We start from the raw sequence: 15,725 nt of genomic DNA on the forward strand, positions 1-15,725 counted from the left end.
GCCCCGTGTAACTGGCAGGTGATGGGGCTGAATGGTTCGCTGGGGCAGGTTTATTAGTCATAGCGACTGAATAGATCACCCTGGATCTAGGTGAGCCACGTGCAGTGTTTGGGGCTGGTGTCAGCACCCATTTCTTGGGTTTGGGAGAAAAAAAAGCGCCTCTCAGAAGTGCCTGCCCCTGCTGGACCACCGGTATTTCTGCAGGAAGGTTTCCTAGCAAGACCCTGGAGCTGACTGGTCATCTCTGGCCATTCCATTTGCCTTGTGGGTTGTCTCTTTTTATCAGTGCTCAGGCTCTCCCTGCTGTTTCCAGATTGTACAATAAAGAGCCTTCTCTCATAGAGCTATTTCACTCCATCAGAAGCACAGGCCAATTCGTGCCTCCTCAGTTCAGGGCTCTCCTGTCTAGTACCGAGATGGCAGAAGCGATGCCTGTGTTGCGTACAATACCACCGTACAGTAGCATGCCCAGTCTTACACCAGTGCAGCTAGTTCAGTAGGAGCATCGTGGAGCCGTAGATGGTACAAACACATTCAGCTAAGCCCTACAAACACAGATGCAAGTGGGGGGTGGGGGGGGCATCAGGGTGCGCGTGTTCTGCAGAGCTGTTTCTGGCTACGCTGTCTGAAGTTCCAGCTTTTCATCTTGGCAGAAGATTTTTACAAGGGCTGTAAATTAAGGATTTATAAGTGTATACATGGCTATGATGTTTCATTGGTCTGAAGTGCAGGGAAAGAAAGAAATGTCTCTGTGACAGAATACAGTGTGGGGTGAGCTGGGTCAGTGGAAACATATGGAAATGTTTTCAGAGGCAGGGAAGAGTCTGGTCCTGTGCTGTTTCTGCCCTGCATGAGCACACACATTCACACACACACACACACTTCCCCAGAAAGATGGTTTTGCTGCCCAGCATTATCAAAAGATGTGTTCTCCATGGAGCTTGCTGCTTATGTAAGGAAAATACAACAATGAGTAATCATCTTTCCAGCTTCAAGGCTATTTTAATTTTTTTTCCTGACTTGACCGTTGCTGGGACTAAGAGGGTGTGTGCTCCAGGGCAGATGTCAGCAGGGCATTCACGACTGCATCCCAGTCTCTCCAGAGGAGCGTACAAGAGGAGCTGCACCAAAGGGCAGAGCAGCTGCGTGCGGCACTGCTCACCCATCAGGTTACGTGCCAGAAGCAGGACTGCACAGCAGATTGCTCTGACCCACGCTGTCCTGGGGACGGAGGCAGTGACTGCAGAGTGTTGTCAGATTCCCCCTGTGACAGACTGTCTCTACCCTGCCTCTGGGCAGGAGGGAACGAGAGGGACATGCAATCCAAGCGAGGGTCTGGACTGTGTCCAGGCTGCCTGATCTGCTGGGGACTTTCGAAGTGTCACCACCACCAGCAGTGCTGCCTTCCTCCCCCAAGCAAGTCCCCAGCTAGCCTTCCCCATGCAACAAGATAAAATCTTGAGCTTTGACAATACGCCAGCGCCTGCCAGCCCACAGGCCACAGACAGAGTCCTGCTGCTCTTTGAAATAGGATATGCAGCCCCTTGGGTCCGAGAACCGAGAACCGCTGCTCTGTGGAAAGAGACCCCCTCCTGCTCCCTGCTCCTTACTTCACTCACCTTTACTTCTCAGTTATTAGCAGCACGTACAGCCTCCTTCTTGTTCCTTAAGCATTTTGTTTTAGGAGAAGCCAGTCCTGCTGTCAGCTTGTGTGCCTGAGTTGACTACACGCTGGCTTTAACTCGTAGAATTTGTCTGATCTCTTTTTTTTTCCTGTCTTGGCAGGTAGTTATGGCTCCGCACGAGCCCCCAGTTGTGTTTGTCGACAATTACATCAAGCTCCTTGCTGACTGCAGCACCGACACTTTCCAGAAGATACTAGACATGAAGGTTAGAAACTATCCCACAGAGTTTCTGCTCGTCTGCTAGCACTGCATGGAGATTGTTGGTGCTTTTTTTTGGAGTAGAAATATAGATGGGTTTTGGAGTGGGAAAAGCACTCTAAGGCAAGTGTATCCTCTGTACTCTGAAAGTCTGTGGATTTGCTACTGAGGAATAGCTTTTCAGTTCACTTCACATGCTCATACCTGCTCTGGCTCCTGGGGCTGAGCCCAGTTGTCTTGGGATCATCCAGAGCTCTATGCACAGCTCTTGGTGGGTGAACAAAAGGTTGAGGTTTGAAATGGGCTCTCCTGCAGATATCATCACGAACACCCACTCCCAGATCGTTGAAGTCTAACAGTCTTGCTTCACTGTTTTTTGCTCCCACAGGGCCTGAAGAGAAGTGAGCAAAGCAGCATGCTGGACCTTTTCCGCCAGCGCCTCCCGGCTCCCCCCTCCGGAGTGGAGAACACCGGCTCCCTCTCGTTGAGTGCTCCTACACCTGAGCAGGAGTCCTCTCGGATACGGAAACTGGAGAAACTCATCAAAAAAAGACTCTAAGCAGGCAGAAGGAAATTCTGTTGCCCAGGACTAGCTGCAGTGACTGGGAGCAAAGCTTATCAGACTTGTGATTTACAGTATGCTGCTGAAATATCTACATCCCATCACTCCCATTCCCTGTGTCTCTTAACCATCATACACCGTGGTGCTGCATCTCCATTCAGACGAAGGTGTTTGCCATTAGCTCAGCAGGCGTGAAACCCAGGACAGTGCTGGGTCCACATGGTGGAGAAAATAGAGGTATCTGGAAGTCAGCAGCTACAAAAACAGTTTAGGTGGATTCAGAGAATATCTGGCTGTGATACACTTGGTGTCCCAGCCTTCAGCCTGGCTGAGCTCCTGCTGCAGCACCAAGGATTTTGGTGTTACTGCTCACCTCCTGTTGTAGGGCTGTTCCTCTGTTTCATTATTTATTGTGGGGCAGGGGGGGAGCCAACCCCAAACCATCACCACCGCCAAAAAAATCCAACCTTTTAACAGCTGGGATCCCGGCATCTGCAGCTCCACTGAAGTAATGAGATGCTGAGGAGAGAAGCCCAGAGCAAATTTCTCCCCCGCTCCCAGGACAGGCATACATAAACCACCAGTAAAACAGCAAGGCAAATCCTTTGCAGAACCAGAGGAAAATGCTGAATTAATGCCTTCAGCACCTTGGCAAACCTCCTGCCAACAAGCCGGCAGACTCGGTCACTTGCAGCTTAAAGGCCAAACTAGACATCTGCAGAGCCCATCTCCAGCTGCTTGTTATTTCTCTCGCATGTGCTGGGCTCTCCCGCTGTCCCTGATGGGAGTTCCCGGACTGCATCTCGCCCTCCCTCCACAAAGGGCCATTCATGGAGTGAGCGGCAGACAGCACCAGCCCCTCATTCCCACGCCAGCCAGTGTGTCCCGAGCAGGGGTGTGCCCCTTTGGCACCCTCAGTGCCCTGCAAGGAGAGGTTGCTTTAACATTTTTAAATGTTGGCTTTAACAGGGAGCTGGGGCCTCTTCCTGGACAGGACACTTACACCAGGCTCAGCCTTTGAGGACCTTCCTCTCCTCTTCCTCCTCTGAGCTTCAGCTCGCACCGGTGCAGAGAGGAGAACCAGAGATGAAATATTTTGGATAACCCAGTCCCCCCTTCCTGGGGGACCAGCTCCTGCTGGCACCGTGCCACAAAGCCAGCGTGGAGCAGGGTTTGGGTCCATGGGTGTCTGCGCCCTGCCCATTGTGAGCTTCCCCAAGGAGTGTCCGTGCAGGGAGACATCACTTCGTCATTGGTAACGCTGGATTTCTTCCCAAACTCCTCTGTACTTTTTGGGGGGACTTTGAAGGCACATGCCCAACCACGAATGATTGAATCCCGTGTGGGTTTAGGGGCAGATCAGCCAGTCATGTTGATCACTTGCATGTGCAGAAAAAGAAGTCCCAGACAAGTTTGGCAGGTGAGGAGCAAATGTACTGTCAGATGCCTTCTTGGGGGGGTCACGCTCCCCATCAGGTCAAGTTTGGGCCTTGGGGCTGTATTTACTAGAAGCTGTGCTGCATGTCCAGGAGGGGGGGATCAGACGCTCCAGGAAAATGAGCTCCGTCCACCCAGAGCCAGAGCTTCACTGGGACTGGAGCGGGAGGGGGTGAAATGAGAAATCCCCAAGTGAGGCAGAACCTGGGCTTATGCTGTGTCTGCCTGTTCATGCTTCGGCACTGTCCCCTCTGGGGTGCAGGCTGCTCCACTTCCCTCTCCTCAGCCCCATGGCTGTGGGAGGGAGAATTTGGTGCCTGGTTAGTAAAATCCCATCCTCCCTTTGCACAGCCAGCAGGTGAGCCTGAGCTTGAACGGGCAGGAGTAGATCACAGAATTGGAACAGAAAGAATAAATCCGCAGAGATTAACGCTGTTCAGGCCAACCTGCTGCTGCAGGAACTTTAGGATGCATTTTCAGGGATCCCCAGGCTTGGGCCCTGGCTGTGGTGTGTGGGTGCTCAGTTGCAGAGAGCTGTAGCAGTGATGTCCATTGCAGCAGTAACAACACGTGTGGGGAGCGACAGCAGTTTCTTATCACTCCAGTTTTACAAATCTTGCCAGGTCTGCTGTTGCTTCATTTATTTCCTCTCGTGATTTCACATCGGGTGACAAAAGGGATCGTGGTTGAAAGTATGTCAGGATTATGGGAAAGTTCCCCAAGGACACAATGAACGCCGTTCCCCAAGGACAGATTATCTCAAGGTATGTGTGCAGGATGGTTCACACGTTATCAAATGTAATAACAAATGTAATAACCAGGGAGGAAGGAACATGGGTTTGCAGAGATTCATTATTCCCTTGGAGGGGATGAATAATTTATTTCAGATTAATTTTTCTTTGCTCTGTCTATGGATGAGACTAACTAAATTATGAATAGCTGAAGATGATGTTCAAGTTATCGTCCTTCCCCAAAGGCTTCCCTCGTTTCATTCTCCACATTTCATTCTGTAGATAAGAGGAAATAAAAAGAAAAATGGATTTTTAGTTTCAGTCTTTGAATGCTACAGGTCTGGGTGTTTGGAGTTCCACTTTTAGAGAGCAAGTCTGCATTTTTTTACCTTCAGTATACAGCTTTTGTCCCCTGGGTCTTGGGTATTTATCAGATTTGGCACGTCTGTATGTGTATGTGAGCTGTTTGGGGTTTACATCTCTCATTTGGGAATAAAGGGTGATCTTTTTTCCTCTATAAGATGTCACTTTTTATGGTCTTTTGGCCAAGGTGTAATTCTGGCTGTATGTTGGAGTGTGACACTAAAATGAATTAAATGGTTACTGATGTTCATCTGCTGGGTGTTTTCTGTGCAGCTGCCATGGAGCAAACCCCAGCAGCCAGGACGAACCTCACCCAAAACACACCAGACCCAGAGCTCTGTGCTGTCCGTCTCCATTACTCTCTCCTGCAGCTCCTCTTTTTCTGGCTCTTTCACCTTCTGCCCCCACAGCAAGCAACTCTCTGTTGGCAGCATCTGCGTTCACAGCAACTCCCTGCACTGTGCAGGCAGTTTAGCACAGCTGACCTTGTGCCCTTAAATAATCAGATCATTTCTGATTACTTTAACTGCTGGAGAGATTTCTGAGAGATCCTAGTTTTTTCTTTGAAATTTAATTAAGAGGTAGTGCCTTTTTTCCACATGATGCATGACGTTAGAGGAGTTTCTTTCACTTAGAGAATTAATGACTCATTTGCTTTTCTCCTACTGCTCCACCGGTCCTGCCCCCTCCGCCCTTGGGCAGGAGCAGGCAGCCTGTGCCGGGCGACACGGGTGTTTATTTCTTTCACCAGATTTACAGCCGTGACTTTGAGCATCCGAATGACGGCGTCCAAGTCTCCACAAGCCTTTTCTTGGCGGCAGCTGGGCGGGCAGCAGACGTGGATGCTGTTCAGCAGCATCGGTCCACGGCTCTGCTGTGCTTAGGAAAATGAGCTAAAGCATTTGGGTTTGGGCCATGTCAGAAAAGGCTTTGGCAGAAGGCATTCCTCTGCGCGCCTGCTCCACTCAGGCTGGTGACACCAGCTAGTGCTACCGTCACCCAGAATTTCTAGGTTAAAGAAATCCCCTGTGCTCATTCCCTTCTCTCAGCCTGAGCAGCTCCACCAGTCCCGAGCCAAGCACATGGGCTCTAGTCCTTTGCTAGCCTCGCCTCTGAGAGCACAGGGAAATCTGGGGGGGTGAGGGCCTGGGGGCCAGCGCTACTCAGGGTGCTGGGGGGTTCCCTGCTGGGAGCGGGGCAGGAGGGGTGCTCCCTGGACCCTCGCTTCTCCTGGGATACAGGGTCACCAGGACCAAAGTACCACGGTTTCCCTGTGCTCAGGCCCCTGGGAAGTGGCAGTGCCCTCCCGTTCCCGGCAGGACATGGGGAGCCAATGGGGCTGCCATCAGGGTCTAGATCCTGCAGGGAGGGGAAGGTCAGCCTTTGCACTTGCAGCACATGGAACTTCCCGAAGCCCTGGGAAAACCTCGGCTCGTGGCTTAGCAGTTCATGAGGGCGGCAGCAGCAAGTCTGTAAAAGCTGATCAAAACTGAGCGACTTCAGCGCCGGCGCTGTCAGTGTTCATCCCTGCAGCTGAACCGCTCCCAGGGCTCCCATTAATCCCACCACTTGGAAGCATCGCTGTGAGCATTGACTCCTGTGCCTGGCGGGTTCGCGGTCTGCGCTGCAGGGAGCAGCCTGGCATTTCCCATTGTTTGGAAATAATTTTCCACCGTTATCAAATAACATGGGATCCTTCTGATTTGCTTCCCCCTGCCCACCGCGGCAGACCCCCGTGCTGCATCAATGCGCCTATTGTTTGGTTGCTGATTAAGCCGAGCGCGCCTGGCCCAGTGGAAGGAGGATCTTGATAAGATAGTCATATCTGCTCTGTCCCGGCTGTGCACAGGCAGTTGAAAAGTAAATAACATGGACAAACAGTCTGTGATGTACAGGCAGGGGAAAAGATTTCCAGTGCCATCGGGGACAGCACAGATTGATACGGTTTGAGAGGCTCAGGAAGAAACGGGCTTTCTGAGAAGGCAGAGTACACGTGCCTTAAAAGCAGGGTCCCTGTATACAGTAACTATCAAGAGTATTTTAGTTATCAAGTAGTTAAATGCTGGTTAAATGCTTCCTTTTCATCCTAGCAGGTGAATTTGCAGCTCTGGATGTTGGCGCTGTGGGAGATCCTCAGGTCTGAGCCCGGTGCGAGGCAGGCTGGGCTGCGGAGCCCACTTGGCTGCTCAAACACCTCCGTGTCACCTGTCAAGCCCAGAAATAAGCACCTGGAAGGGCACAAAAAAATTGTCAGTTGTGTTAAGGCCAGAGTGAGACTTTTTTGCTAGTAAGTAAAGAGCAGCAAGACTTCCAGAAGCCCGTGGGGCTCTGCTCATCCCAGGCACGGCCAGCTGCAGCCTCACGCAGCTCCCCAAGCACCAAGATCCCCCATGCTCAGAGCCTGATCCCCACGGGAGCAGCTGTGGGGACACTGGCAGCCCTCAGAAGTGGCTGCTGGGAGGTGCCACAGGTCCCCCCCCTGCTACCAAATTGCACTAACTTGGTTATTGGCAGCATGGGTTTTAGCCCAGGAGCTGCACAGCAGCTCTGAAATAATGATCGCGTTCATCTGGAAACTGCTCCAGCGCCTTCTGAGGCGTCTAATTTCATAAAGGGCTTTTATGGGAGATTTTGAAGTGAGGAGCAATCAGCTTTCCCATTGCTCACGGAGACCAGAACCTCTTTTTTTGGGGATGTATTTAAATCAAAAGGGAGAAAACACCTGTCCAGCACATTTACTCAGACCCCAAAGATTTCAATCAAAATTTTTAATGTTCTTTTTCTTTCCATCTGCATTTTTCAGCAAACAGCCTCATAGTATTTCTTCAAAGGAATGTAAATTCCTTGAGGAAGTCTCCGGAGTTCCCAGCACCGCATAGCTGCAAACCACAGACGCCTACGGCTGAAAGCCCTGCTCTGCTTTTAATTTTGGGGCAGGGAAGGAATTCTTTTCAGGGGTTTGGGTTCACTTGTGCTGGGCCTGTCAGGCCAGACTGCTTGTTACTGCACAGGGGAGTGTTGACTTTGGCCGGCTGCAGACAGTTGCTTTCCCTCCACAAGAGTATTCCCCCACCAAATCTGATGACATGGCGCAATTATTTCATTAGGATTTTTCCAAAAAGCGTTCCCTTGGTCTCCTCTAGTGCTAAGAAGACCTTTTCCCTCTGTTTTCTTGTTTCAGCTTCAGCAGCTTTGCGTGAAAGATGCAATTAAGGGTGGCAGCACTGCTGCCCGAGTCCTCGGGGAAGGGTTTAGAAAAAAGCAGCCTGGGGGAAAACTGAGTTTTGAAGGGTTTCAGTAAACTCCCGGGGGTGAGTGAAGCTGGTGTGCAAGAGCTGCTGCTTTGCAGCCTAAACAAGGCCCTTGTTTCCGCTGCAAGCTGCCGCTGAGGTTGAGCAATGGGAGAGGCTGGCTGAACCACGAAGGGCCTGGGTGGCCCCCCGATTCCTCTCCAGCCCCTGCTGTCATCCTAATCCTGCCCAGGGGCTGAGCAAGCACCGGGCTGCTCCATCCCAGTGCCAGCATTAATCACTGTGTCCTGTCGCAGGCCTCCAGCTCTGCTCACCCACCCGGGGTGCCCGGCAGACAGCGGGGCAGGCTGGTCTCAGCAGAAACGCTTTACTTCATAGATTTGGTGGTGGTGCATGGGCACTATCACTAATTCCTGGTTGCTTTTCTGTACCCTCTGTCCCAGGCAGCTGTGATGCTCACTCCAGGGGAGTCTGTGGGGCTGCCAAAACACCCAACAGACCCTTGCTGTTGAGGAAAGCAGTGTATTGGAGGTGGAGACAGCCGAGCAGGATCTGGCAGTCGGGGTTCACTCTTTCAGTGCTCCCCACAATCCTTGCTGGCATGGGAAGGGGCAGCGCACTAGGATGGTGCACAGTCCACAGGATGGATTAGGGCTGTGCTTAGGGCAGCCGGGCAGGAGCTGGTTTGGCTACTGCCGTGCGGCTGGGATGGGAGCGAGGGTGCAGCACTTGGGCAGGGACCGTGTCCAGGGGTACGGGGACGGCAGTACTGGGAGCATGGGGGCACTGGGAGCACCGGGAGGATGGGGGCACTGGGAGCACGGGGGTACCATGAGGATGGTGGCACCTGAGGCACCGGCAGCAGGGAGGCACTGGAGGAACGGGGAGGGGGGGGGGCATCGGGAGCAGGGGGACACGGGGAGGATGGGGGCACCGTGATCGGGGGGAACCGCTGCGGGACGGGACGGGCACCGGGGAGGCGAGGGGAGCCGGCCCCGCCCGCCGCCTTGGCCCCGCCCCGCCGCCTTGGCCCCGCCCCGCCGCCGCCGCCCGGGCGCAGCCGGCGCAGGGAGCGGAGCGGCGGACTCGGGCGCGGGGCAGGGCGGCGCGGGGTCCCGCCATGGTGGGTCGGCTCAGCCTGCGGGAGGTACCCGACCTCCCGGACATGAGGAAGCGGGGCGACGCGGGGCTCGACAGCCCCGACTCCGGGCTGCCCCCCAGCCCCGGGCCCGCCCCCCCGCCCTGGCTCCTCTCCTCGGGCAGCCCCGACCGCGCCGCGACCAACGGGCTGCCGGAGTCCGAGCCGCCCGCGCCCGCCGCCGCGGTGAGTACCGGCCCCGCCACCCCCCTGCAGCGCCGGGCCGCCCCCCGCGCCGCTGCCCCGGGGCCGGCGGGACCCTCCGCCGGGGGCGCAGCCCGGAGCGGGACCCGTAGCCCCGGGCACCCGCCGGCGCCGCGCTCGGCCCCGCTGCGGCAGGTGCTGGGCCCCGCGGGCGGCGGAACGGAGCAGCCGCTTCCCCGCGGGCCCTGCCCCGTGCCCCGTCGGGGGTGGCCGGCCGGGAGGCTTCTCCTTCCCGCACCGAGGGGCCGGCGGCCCCGCAGCGTCCTGGCGGGGAGGAGGGTGGGCAGCCACCCGGGCGGCACGGCGCTTACCGGGGGGGCTGGCACCGGGCAGCCGGCGTGGGCACAAGCTGGAAACTACCGACCCCCGGCTTCCTCCGGTCCACCGGCGGCTCTGGCTGCCGCCGTGTCCCCTGACGCACCCGCCGCGGGAGGCAGCCGCCGGGGAGGTGGCGGGGCCGCAGACCCGGCCACGTTGCGGCCGGGGAGCTGGTGGGGCTTTACAAAAGCCTCCGGCTTTGGGGTGGGCTCTGGCCCAGGGAAGCCCTGGTCTCTCCTGCCCCAGGTAGGGGTTGGGACGTGTCGCATCTCTGGAAACTCCTGTGGAAAACGAGCTCTCATTCCAGAGAGCGACGCAGAGTAGGAAGTTTGTGTATTAAACCATCGTTTCACTTAATGGTATCAGGTAGAGCTGTGCTAGCTTTTTGCATAATAATTTTTGAATGTTGACGCTGAGCTGTTGGTACAAATACTTTAGAAACCACAAATCTGGAGGAAAGATCCCTTTCCTCCAGGGGTGCATCTGTGAAACTGGGAAAGGCCGTAGGAGAGTACCGTGTTGAACAGGAGAGATGCTCACAGCCCCCTCTGCCCTGTGTAGTAAAGCACATATGCAGAGGTGGCTGCAAAAACAAAAGCAGGTTGCATCCCTTCAGGGCCGCTTTAGTTTGCTTCTGGCTGCGGGATGTTGCTGGGCCGGTGTTGGCTCACAGCGCTGCCTGTCACAGAGAGGAGCGTGGGGACCCTCCGTGAATTGCTGCTCAGTGGGAATGAGTTAATCCTGCCCACCAGGTTGTTTGTGAATTACACAAATTGGATTTAATACCTTCAAATAGTAGCTACAAGGAGGTTGCTCACAGCAAGATGTCCTGCAATAACTTCCTGCTGTGATCTGCCTGTGGGCAGATCTGATGAATCCCGCAAGGAGAGCTCGCTCTCATACACTTGTACAATGTTGGCTATAAATTCAGCGTGAACTCAAGTTCGTGCTGCAGAAAGCTGTGCTGCACCGAGGGGCTGTGTTTTCCTCTCGTTTCCCAGAGTGGCTCCCCTGAAGTAAGCTCCTGGAGTTAGGACTTTGTCTTCAAAAAATACACTTGGCCACATCTTTGATGCTGTAGACTAGTGTGAAGTCAGACCTGCAAGTTGCACCTGTAGGCATGTCTTGGACTAGCAGATCCTCTTGCATGTCATGTAAATGTGAACCTCAGCAGCTCTGTACTAATGGCTAAATAAATGCATTTTCCTGAGAATATACTGTATCGTTACATAAAAGGAATTATTTTTGGTTTTTTTTGCAGAATTCTGTGTTTTCCCCCAGCCCTGTTCTCTCCAGCTGCCCTCCAAGATTGTGTCCTTTATCCTTTGGCGAAGGAGTTGAGTTTGACCCTTTACCACCGAAGGAAATAAGGTAAATACTGTGTTACAGGCCTCTCGTTTTGAAGGAGTTAGCATGTAAAGGAGTAGTTAGGCCTTATCAGCGCCTGTGAGTCAAGTTAATTTATTTGCAGAGCTATTGTTCCACGCAGCTGTACACTCCTGGACCTGAATATTTGTACAGGCTGAAGGAGTGTTCAGCCTGTTTTACTCCCATATGGCTGTTTTCCAGGAAGACTTTCCTGTATTTTATGCTCTTGCTTTTACTTCATTGCACTGCTTCTAAATACTGGCTTTCAACTGATTAACCAGAAGGTAATCATGAGGGAAGATCTTCAAAGCAGCCATCTTTCTAGGACTGTTTTATTACGGGAAAGGAATTTTGTTCTTGTAACCTTCATGGTTTTGTAATAAACACTTTCTATCTTATCAGCAGTGGCTGGTTGTGCAAACTAAAAGAAAAGTTAGTATTCAGGGAGTGCGTTATTATTTCTTTTTTTAATGCACTGCATCACTTCACAGCCTGCGAATTATTCCTTTGAACATCATGATTTGCAGTAATGAGCAATGAAGGCTCCCAGCTGATTACTGTGCAAGCAGAACTAGACTGATAGAATCAAATGGAAGCCTAGCACAGGGTAGGGGAGGAACGGCCTGGTGTGGGGAAGGAGCCGGCACTGTGGCTGCAATTGAAGGCAGGCAGCACTGCAGAAAAGCTAACACGGAGTTGTTGCAGTGTGAAGGTGATGAAAACTTTCTTTTGCAATCCAGGAACAGAGGATTATCTTGCCGGCAGAGTTTGATGTGCAATGGTAGTATTTTCCTGCCAGTCAAATCTTCAGAAGTTTGCCTTCAGAGAGTGCCCCATGCCAGGAGCAATAGCAGAGAACTCCCATGTGACTCCTGACAAAGGAGAACTGAAAACATAACATGTACTTCTGTGGACTTGGCGCTCTGAGGAATTGGGATGCTTATGTGCAAAGCCTAAATGTGGATCTAGGCCTCTGGGTTTAGGCACTGGAGTTTGAAGGAGGCTCTTGGGTTCATAGACCTCAGGCTTAAAACGATGGACACGAGGACTGAGAAGATAACCTGCTAGTGCTGGCAGCTGGACAAAACAGTGATAGTGCCGGGCATGTCAGTAATGTAAGACTTTTCCCTCTTCCCGTAAATGAGTAAGACACCAGCAGACAGTTTTTGTGAGATGTGGCTGTTCCTCTGTTAAGGTGGCAGGTGCGGGGCTGAGGAGCCACCCTGGTACACAACAGCTCTGCTTTCCGGAAAACGCAGCCTGCTGCTCTGGAGCCGAGCTCATGCATGTCTCCCTTGTATTTCAGGTACACGTCTTCAGTTAAGTACGATTCCGAGAAGCACTTCATCGATGACATCTATATGCCAGTGGGCTTAAGCATTTCCTCTTGCAGTCAGACGGTCATCTGTGTCCCAAACTGCACGTGGCGCAATTACAAAGCAGAAGTCCACTTTGAGCCTCGCAACAAGCCCCAGCGTTTCACGAGTACCACCATCATCTACCCGAAGCACGCCAAGACTGTGTACACCACCACGCTGGATTACAACTGTCGTAAGACCGTGCGGCGGTTCCTCTCCAGCATAGAGCTGGAAACTTCGGAGTACCTTGGGAACGACTGTGTCCTGGATGGTTGCTGACTGACAGCCGTCTCTCTTGCTCTGATCCATCCCAGTCCCATCTAATGTACTGTGCTAACTCCGCTAGCTAAAGCGGGTACAGACCCTCTTTCTCAGCTCTTAATTCCTGCTTTAAGCATCAGAATGGCCTGAATGCAGTTTTCTGTGGGAACATAACTAGTAAGGAACTTGTTTCTTTGCCTTTAAGGTCGTGAGTTCTCTCCCCTTCCCCACAGTGCAGTAATCAGGTGAAAATAACAGGAAGTATTTTCCCAGATAAAAACCTGACAGATAAGAAAGAATGTGGAATAGTGCCTGGCAGGTGGAAATCCATTTGATGCTTTGTGGTGATGTGCAAAAACAAGGGCAGTTTGCTCTCTTGCGTAGAATCTGCCAGGTCATTTGATTACAGCCAGCCAGAGTTGTCATTCCTTTCTGTTTAGATTGTGAGACTGTTTTCTCTAGAAGAACCATCTCCTGGAAATTGCTGGAAAAGCTAACAGACAAAAATCTGGAATTCTGCATTTAACAGATACAAAGATGTTATCCTATGGCAATCATGTCTGGTTTGAAGGCGTGTGTTGGAAAGAAGAGGAATTCTGAGTAGAGCAGGAGATAAACTGCTTTTGCAGCTCCAGGCAGCAGAGAGAGGATCAGGTAATTCAAGTTCTTTAGGTGAATGGCATGATGTATCTTGTGTTCTTATAATGACTTCTGCAGCACTGTAGTCTGTGTATCATGCTAGCATTTGTAGTAGGACTTGTAATGAAAAATATCAGGTCAAAAATTATCCCTGGATTGTTGGAAAGTCAGGTCTTGATGATGTGGTGGTAGAAAAACATCAGTGCCTAGTTTTTACCAACATTGTACTGTCTGCACTAAGGGAATTGTAACTCAGAAAGTTTCAGAAAACGCACCGTGTGTACAGGGACATAGAATGGAGATGCTGGGATCAGGTGTGAGAAGCTGTTGGCATTGGGGGAACGGCTTGTGAAGAGGTAGACAGTAGAAAAAGGCAATTTTTTATTGGATAGCAAAATCCACAGCTGTAGCTTTGCTTTCCTGTTGAGCTTCTCATTGCAAAGGTCCGTGTCCTCTCTGGACTTTGGTATTCAGGATGTCACTGGGATGGGGTAGCATTTGCCTGTCTGTAGGCTGCTGAATAACCCCTCCAGTCCCAAGTGCATAATGAGTTTGGGGACCAAAGGGAATAACTTCAGATACTATGGAATTCCATCTGGATGTTATGTGCATTAGTTTGTCATGTGCTTTGATGAAAATAAGACTGAGAGGTTTCTTACTTTACCCAGATTTTTTTTTTTTTCTGTATTGACAGAGAGCAGTGTGGTGTGGAGAGCATCCACTTTTGGGACCGTGGGTTACATTGGTGGCTAGTGTGGTGTAGCTGCTCGGAAATGCTTGGTAGGCTTAACTTAGCTGGACATGGCTTTTCTATGTATTCCAAAACTCCTCTGAGGTGTAGGTCACCTTCTGGTGTAACATCAGCCCTGCACCTGCTTTTACAGAGGACTTTGCTAGTGCATAGCCCCAAGGGTGAATTTTGTCAGTGGTGAGTTAGAAACTCGGCAGTCTGTTCTTGAGCTGTACTTAATGCGTGTTTGTGCAAGTGTGCTGAATGGTGTGGAAGCGTACTGCAGTGTGAACTGAAATGACTTGGAAAGACTAAAAATGCAGCAGGAAGGAAGGGTTGAGTTTGTGTGGTTTGGGTTTTTTGTTGTTTTGGTTTTTTACTTATTTATTAGCTCAGAACAGAACATCCTTGATCTTTGGTACTGGCCTCAGAAAACCAGATCCTAAAACAATGTCAGGGTGACAGAGGATGCCAAAGTCAGGTAGGCATTGCTCCAGAGTTGTTAAGAGCAGCGCAGTCTCCTCGTTAAACATGTTGGTTTCAGACTACCGTATGTCTTAAAATACATGTTGCAATTCCCCCCTAAACATTGCCCCAGGATGTCTTTGTTGTGTAACAGAAGACACAACTCAGCCCTGAAGTGTGGGGGGTTTCAAATGGACAGAACTCTTTGGGAAAGCTATTGCATCATTGCTTGCTTCGCAGTTTCATGTACCTTGCTCCTGAAACATCTGGTGCTGGCCACAGGACACTGGAAGAACACGGACCCTGGATTGCTCCGACAACGCTCTTCCAATGAATTCATTTGCAGATCTAAGAGAAGATTATTTTAAGTTGTAATCATTAATTGTTCCTAGGTATAAATGAAATGACCCTTACACTATGGTTTTAGGGTAAAGCACCTGATTTTTGTAAAGCCAACAAACTTAATTATGTACCTTTTAAAATTTTTTAATTGGTAGAGATACCTTTTAAATTATTTATATTCCAACATTTGCAAAGCTCTGATTAGCTCTGTGCAAGTGTTCTTGTGTCTGGGATGTTTTCCACTCCCTTCTCCTAGTTTTTGTCTTTTACATTATTGGTAATAAATCATCTGAAAACCATCGTATAGGGAAGTCTCTTTATTTTTCATTCAAAGCTTTTCAGTGTTTATTATGGTATTTACTTAGAAATAAATACATAATATATCCTGCCAATCCCAGCTCCCCTCTTGTTTCTCTTATGTCATGTATTGCCGTTTACATATTCCAGGAGGGTGTTTCCCATCTAAAACTGTCTGTATTAAAAAAAACCAAACAACCAAAAACCACCACCACCACCAAATATTGTGGTTTTATCAGTTTAGCAAGACATTGAAAAGTGCCTTGAAGACAGCTGAAAATCCCCTTCAATATATATTTGAGTTGCTCATCTGGTATAGGTTTATTTTTAAAGAGAGTTTCTGGTATGGATTTCAGCATATCCTACAAGTGAAGCACT

General features: G+C 51.1%; 2 protein-coding genes across 8 annotated transcripts in view; both read left to right on the forward strand.

The window, feature by feature from the left end:
- Positions 1-5,226, forward strand: part of VPS53 (VPS53 subunit of GARP complex) — a 67,427-nt gene extending 62,201 nt beyond the window's left edge. For all 7 annotated transcript variants that reach the window (XM_055718968.1, XM_055718972.1, XM_055718988.1 and 4 more), the window contains 2 exons: positions 1,786-1,890; positions 2,272-5,226. In XM_055718968.1, coding sequence (XP_055574943.1) covers positions 1,786-1,890; positions 2,272-2,442 — 276 coding nt within the window. In that variant the 3' untranslated portion in view covers positions 2,443-5,226. The remainder of the gene's footprint in view (positions 1-1,785; positions 1,891-2,271) is intronic.
- A 4,037-nt stretch (positions 5,227-9,263) lies between these two features.
- RFLNB (refilin B) lies at positions 9,264-15,354 on the forward strand. The gene is made up of 3 exons (XM_055700575.1): positions 9,264-9,551; positions 11,149-11,258; positions 12,562-15,354. The coding sequence occupies exons 1-3, from the start codon at positions 9,348-9,350 to the stop codon at positions 12,890-12,892; spliced, it is 645 nt and encodes a 214-aa protein (XP_055556550.1). The 5' UTR covers positions 9,264-9,347; the 3' UTR covers positions 12,893-15,354.
- The last annotated feature ends 371 nt before the right edge of the window (positions 15,355-15,725 follow it).

The sequence above is a fragment of the Falco cherrug genome, chromosome 1 (assembly GCF_023634085.1).
Source record: "Falco cherrug isolate bFalChe1 chromosome 1, bFalChe1.pri, whole genome shotgun sequence".
NCBI classification, from domain to species: domain Eukaryota; kingdom Metazoa; phylum Chordata; class Aves; order Falconiformes; family Falconidae; genus Falco; species Falco cherrug.